The sequence below is a fragment of the Narcine bancroftii genome, chromosome 2 (assembly GCF_036971445.1).
Source record: "Narcine bancroftii isolate sNarBan1 chromosome 2, sNarBan1.hap1, whole genome shotgun sequence".
Classification (NCBI taxonomy): domain Eukaryota; kingdom Metazoa; phylum Chordata; class Chondrichthyes; order Torpediniformes; family Narcinidae; genus Narcine; species Narcine bancroftii.
The window spans coordinates 89,394,837-89,401,329 of record NC_091470.1 but is presented as its reverse complement, the minus strand read 5'-3'; the positions used below and the strand labels follow the sequence as shown (position 1 = coordinate 89,401,329).

General features: G+C 42.9%; 1 protein-coding gene across 2 annotated transcripts in view; it reads left to right on the top strand.

Annotated features, from left to right (window-relative positions):
* The window catches only part of psen1 (presenilin 1), an 86,273-nt gene extending 79,780 nt beyond the window's left edge, over positions 1-6,493 (top strand). For both annotated transcript variants that reach the window (XM_069917428.1, XM_069917429.1), the window contains 3 exons: positions 1,155-1,334; positions 2,502-2,620; positions 3,944-6,493. In XM_069917428.1, the coding sequence (XP_069773529.1) occupies positions 1,155-1,334; positions 2,502-2,620; positions 3,944-4,099 (455 nt within the window). In that variant the 3' untranslated portion in view covers positions 4,100-6,493. The remainder of the gene's footprint in view (positions 1-1,154; positions 1,335-2,501; positions 2,621-3,943) is intronic.

The window sequence follows — 6,493 nt, the reverse complement described above, 5'->3', positions numbered from 1 at the left end:
AAAATTATTAGAATTGATAGATCTTTTTGTGCATATGCGATGTAATTATCATGAGTATTTCAATATTTCTTAAGGTTATAATATTGAGCTTCAACGTTAACACTGAAGACAATGTGGGTGAAATCATTAATTTTCAAACTGCCCAGATGAGCCAATTGGAGACAAATTAAGCTTTTCATTCTGGCTCTAAATCAGGATAGGGATCAATACTTTATAAATTGTGAAGAGCAAGTAGCAAGGGTCCAAGGAGACAAATGGTCAGCTTAAGGAAATAATTGAAGTGCCGCAGGTACAAAAATTTTCACAATGTCTGCTGAGGCCATGGTTTGACCACACCCAGAATAACATGAGCAGCGCTGGCTACCACACCTGAACAGGATTTATTAGCCGGGGGAATTGTGTAAATTCATCAGCATGCTGCCTGAACGTGAATAAGCCAGGAGTGGAACTTGACAAGATGATTAGAATCAACTATGCAAGGCAGAAAAGGACTTTACAGTGGATGCAAACTAGTGTGAGTACAGGTAGAGAGAGCATACTTTTAGTAGCAATCCTGGACGTTTGAAATTGGGGAACGGACCTTAGATGTAGAGTGTGGAACCTTAGAAGATGATCCACAAATGGCACTTTGTGCTCAGTCAGTTGTTAATGTGAAGCACAATAAGAATGGAAGTTAGTTTCAGTCTGCTCTTCAATAATCAATGTTTGGTTGGGAATGTGGAGAGATGCTTGTAGAAAAGACTACATGGCCTTCTGTTGGAAGAGCAGATGCGAGAATTAAATGGCCACTCCAATATTTTTTCAGTGCTCTTTGCAGAAGAGCTTAGAAACATTGAACATAGAACCTTTAAGCCTGCTACACTATTCTGATAATCATCTGGTTCACATCCATTTTCCCACTTTCCGTATACCCCTTAATCTTGTCCGGGACTGCGAGAGTGAGACTGCGAACGACAGGAGGAGTGTTTTAAAAGGCACTGGGAGAGGTAAGACCTCACTAAGTTGGTACTATTCTAGGCAGTTTAGAATGCGAAAGGTGGAAATATATGAATATGTGGTGCTTTTCCGCCTCTTTTCCTAATATTTGTTTTGAATGTAAAATTAGTGTCTTCCAAGTGCATAGTAATGTGGCTCCTTCCATTAACTTCATGCAGACCTTGCACTAAATCAGGCTGATGATGATGACGTGGCAGGTGCAGATGATGGAGGCTTCAGCCAGGAGTGGAGAGAAACCAGAGACGCCAGGTTGGGGCCTATGGAAACAACTCAGGAAAGTCGAGCTACTGTGCAATCTTTGCCGAGCCCTCCAGTGGCAGCTGAAGACCCAGAGGAGAGTAAGTTGATGCATTCTGCAAGAACCAGACTGTTTGCCCCTGCACCCACTCACTCCCCATCTCTGTTACCACCAGAGATGCAGATCTCAGTGTTCCTGGAATTCTGACCCCTTGGGCATCCTCCTACCGCACGTGGAAGATTCCAAGGCATCCGATGGTGATGCAGGAGAAACCACTTTCTGGGCAGTGTTTATAATATGGAGTCTGCTACCAAAGGGAGGAGATGAGACCCATGGCATGTTTTAAGAGCAAGTTGGGGGATCAAAGTGAAGGGGGAAGTTGGGTCATGTGGAACTTGGTTACCAGCATGGACCATCTGGGCTGGGTGCAGCATTTCTAAGTTGCCAGCATGGTCAAGGAGTTTTAAACTATGAAAAAAGATTAAATTTAGACAAAGAGCAAAGTAATAGGCCATTTCAGCCCACAAGCTCATTCCACCCAATTTACACCCAGTACTTTTTGAACGGTTGGAGGAAACTGGAGCCCCCAGGGAAAACCGACACAAAGTGGAAGAATGTACAAACTCCTTATAGACAGCACAGGATTTGAACTTCGGTCCCAATCGCTGGCACTATAATGGTGTTGCGTTAACTGCGCCGCCTTGAGTTGGTCTCTCCTTCACATAGAAGCATGGATTCTCCAACAGCCATCCAGCACCAGTCTTGCACTTCTCCTACACTAATCATAGCTGATTCGCCCCACATTCCCTGCAACTCCCCCCAGATTCTATGCACACCAGGGGCAATTTACAGCAGCTGTTTAACATACCAGCCTGTACGGTTTTGGAACATGGGAGGAAGTTGAAGCACCTGGGGAAGCCCACGTGGTCATGGGGGAATGTGCAAATTCTCTTGCAGACAACACTAGAGACCAGGATTGAGCCTGGATCTCAAGCTATGAGACAACAGCTCTACCCACTGTACCACATGATGTAATTTGCATTCAGTGTTACATGCAGTGAAACTGCACTGAGTTAGTCTGACCAGTCCTTCCATTTATGTACAGTTTGCACACTTTTTATGTTAATGTTTTAAAAAGGTAAAAGTATCTGCCGTACTCTTCATGTTCTTTCAAGTTTTCCTTTTCACATTTTCTCTCCTTTCCTCCTGCTCGTGTTGATGTGCGGTCACTGTTCTATTCATTGCTGTCAATCCATTTCCATTGTAGGAGGTGTGAAGCTCGGTTTAGGTGACTTCATATTCTACAGTGTTCTGGTTGGGAAGGCATCAGCAGCCGCGAGTGGAGACTGGAACACGACTCTGGCCTGCTTTGTGGCAATTTTAATTGTGAGTATGTCACATCATATGCAGAATATAAAATGGTTATGATTTCAGAAAGGTCGAGATTCTGCTGGGCTAATGTCACTGTATCTTAAGTGTATTTGGTGAATGATTTGACTTCAAGATGTCCTGGCTGGAGCTGCTGTCAGCTTCTGGTGTGCTTTCATTGGACATCCCAGGATGTCCAATGCTGGTGGCAATGTGGGATGATGGTGTCAGCATGAAACTTTGGTGAGGCCACATTGTCCCTGACTGAAGCTCATTAAGGCAGGGTAAAGTCTCCAACAAATGCCCCATCTTCCATCCAGAAGCAGAGGGATCTGGTGATGTGGACAGGCAAAGGGAAGTGTTGGGGAGTAGAAAAGGGTAGAGCTGTTAGATAAAGAGCCTGTTCCTGAGCTGCGGGGTCGCTTCAGCTTTTCCAAGGTCCAGCACATTTCCCTGAGGACAAAGTTTACAGAGTTAAACATTATTACCCAATGCCCTTCACATTTGAGGGGTTGAGGAAGAATAATAAACTGGTCCTGTGGAGCAACACAAAGGAGGTTCCTACCACAATAAGGTTGCATTGCTGCAGCTAGCTATTCCAAACTGCTGGAGCCCACACATCACGGCACTCTGCAACTCCTGTTCTTCGTTGATCATGGGAGTTTTGATTTGAAAACAGACCAGAAAATGAAGCAGGAAAGCAGAGAAAAGTTGTGATTTAGTTGCTGATGGAACAAGTTCAAGGGATTCATATGCTCCTGGCCTTTTCCTTGTAGCTTTAGCTTCCTTCCTCCATTTAACTTGCAAAGGCCGTAGACTCCTTGTCAGACCTATCCACACAGGGTTTGATCACTCTGGGACTAGTATACAAGTGTGTTCACCAGCACTTTGCATCTGGCTACAGTATTAGAGCTGACCCCTATAGGAGACATTGAAGCTTGGTTCCATCTCCCCCCTTGGGTGGCCACAAGGAGATCTCAAGGCACAGCGCTGAGGTTGCCTTCAGAAGTAGACTCTCTGATAATAACATTGACCATTCTGGGAGCTATTTCCTGAGTTGTGCTGTTGTCAGATTACTGAACGAACCTCAAAAAAGCAAAATTATGTTACCTTTACCAACTGATTTCTCTCTGTAACTTTGCACTTTGCTACTGTCTTGCATGTGTGAGATGTCCACTGGTCTACCTGCAAAACAATCTCTATATGACTGCATTTCAGTACATGACACTAAACGAACATCCCGAAGTTATGAAGAGCACATTTTAGTCGTTAATCCTATCCATTTTCTTTGCCACGGCGTAACTTGCAAGGGAAGTAATGTATCTTTTCTTTGTGTTCCAGGGTTTGTGCCTTACTCTTCTGTTGCTTGCCATCTTTAAGAAGGCTTTACCGGCACTTCCAATCTCAATCACATTTGGTCTAGTTTTCTATTTTGCTACAGATAATCTGGTTCGTCCATTCATGGACCAGCTTGCTTTACATCAGTTTTATATATAGGCCTGTCCTTTCCATTTGGGAGAAGACAGATTACCGTAAGTCATGTTGAGAACTGGAATAGAGGCATTTTGTAATCGGTATAAGAATGACCTGATTTAGTGAAGAGTTATGCTGAATGGAACTTTGTGTGATTTATAATTGTCTGCCCAATGCATCATATTTTCTTACTTGATACCACCGGTGACATACTTCGGAAGAAAATCAGCCTGGTGCACATTTGGACGGGATGGCATCTTAATGCTGGATTTAGAGAACAGCAGGAGGATCCAAACTTATGTTCCAAAATGTATTCAAATGTGGTTTTGAAATGTCGCTTCACTGAGCTAATTTATTTCTATGTGAAGGGTTCTTGTACTTCAGAAAGGTGGTGGCCTCTTCTACATAAACAAGTCTTCAATAGATGCATCATAAACTTTACTTCACCCTGAACTGAACTTCTTCTTTCAAAATTAAAATGAATCCCAATTGTAGTTCTGAATGGAAACAGGAAATGGTGGGGGGCACGGAGCAGATCAGATTGTGGCTGTGGAGAGGAGGGGGTAGGGTGAGAGTTCCCAAGTCGATGACCATCCCTTGTGTATTCTGCAGTGTGTTTTGTTTTTATTGCAGAATGCCAGCAGCTGTGCTGATGCTTTTTGTACTCATGTACTTTATTTTTTTAAAGTTATTATGAACAAGACACTGTGGATTTTGTGATATGTTTTGAAAGAATGCATACAAATGTATTAACCTTTTTTTAAAAAAAAAGATAATTGGACTCTTAATGTCTAATTGGTTTGTGTCTGGTCCCTGATTCGTACAATTAAAAGTTAGTGATACACTGGAGCTTTGGCTCTTTTTCCTTCTGTTAGCAAGAGACACTGCCAGCCCCCAACTGCCTGCTGAAACCCTTGGGATGTGTGGCATTTTCCGAGTTGAGATGTTTAATGATAACAGACTGTTTTCTCTGGCGGAAGTCTGCACCAAGCCCACAATAATTACAGCCAGTGTATTCATGGGGAAAGTGGGAAGAGTTTTCCACAAAGGAATGCTTGTCACTTTTTTCCTCAAAAGACTGGAGAAGAAGAACTGGGGAAGCTTATAACTAGGAGGACTTTCGTTTTCGAGTCCTTCACACCCAGGGAAGAACCTTTTGCAGTGCAGTCACTGTTATGATTTTAACTTTTACGATGGGCTATTCAGCCCATCCAATCAAGGCCAGTTCTCACAACAATCTCATCACCCCACTTTGCTGCAATAGGTTCATGTGCCCATCCATGTATCCCACTCACCAATGTCACAACACAGTGGAGCTACAGGCAGTGCAGCTCTCTCACACACTCCCTCTCCCAACTGGGGTCAGGATGGGGAAAGACAGTGTCGTCACTCTCATTTGGTGAAACCGCATAGATGCTGGGCATATACAGTACATGGTAGAGCACCAAGGAATGCTGAGGAATGGAGAGATCTTGGGGGTGTGCGTCCATAGTTTCCTTAAAGTCCCAGGATGATGAGGAAGCCACATGTCAAGCCTTCCATCATAGGTTCGGGCACAGAATATACTGCGCCCTCCATAATGTTTGGGACAGACACTTTTTCCCTTTATTTGTCCCTGAGCTCCACAGTTTTAAATTTGTAATCATACAATTCACATGGAATTAAAGTGCACATTCCAGATTTTATTCAAACAACGGCAAAGGTGGTATGTTTTGGATCTTGATCAGTTCCTTTACATCTCCACAACTCACTCTTGCCATCACTCTGATACAGGTTTGTCCACAATTCTTTTTCCAGAAATCTGCAGGCTCTTTTAAATACTTGGTAAACTGTAATCTGGCCATCCTTTCTGTCGCTATAACTTATGGTTTATATCTTGCATTGTTACCTCAGTATTTCTGTTCATGAAGTCTTCTGCGGACAGTAGTCATTACCTCCTGAAGAGTGTTTCTGATCTGTCGGATGTACGTTTGTGGATTTTTCTTCATTATGATGAGAATTCTTCTGTTGTCAGCAGTGGAGGTCTTACTTGGAATACCATTCCTTTGTGATTACTGAGCTCACCAGTACGTTCTTTCTTCTTAATGATGTTCCAAACATTTGATTTTGGAATCCTAAGGTTTGGGTGATGTCCCTTACTATTTTATTCCTGCTTTTCATCCTCCAAAAGGCTTCTTTGACTTTCATTGGTACAACTCTGGTCCTTGTGTTGAAAAAAAAGGCAACTACAGACTCCAAAGGTGATCAAAAGCAATTAAACATACCTGAGTATTCACAAACATCTGTGAAGCCAAATGTCCCAAACATTATGGTGCCCTGAAATGGAGGGACTCTGTATAAAAGGTGCTGTAATTTCTACATGGTCAAACCAAAATGTATGCAAAGAACATTGAATAAAATCTGGAATAGGCACTTTAA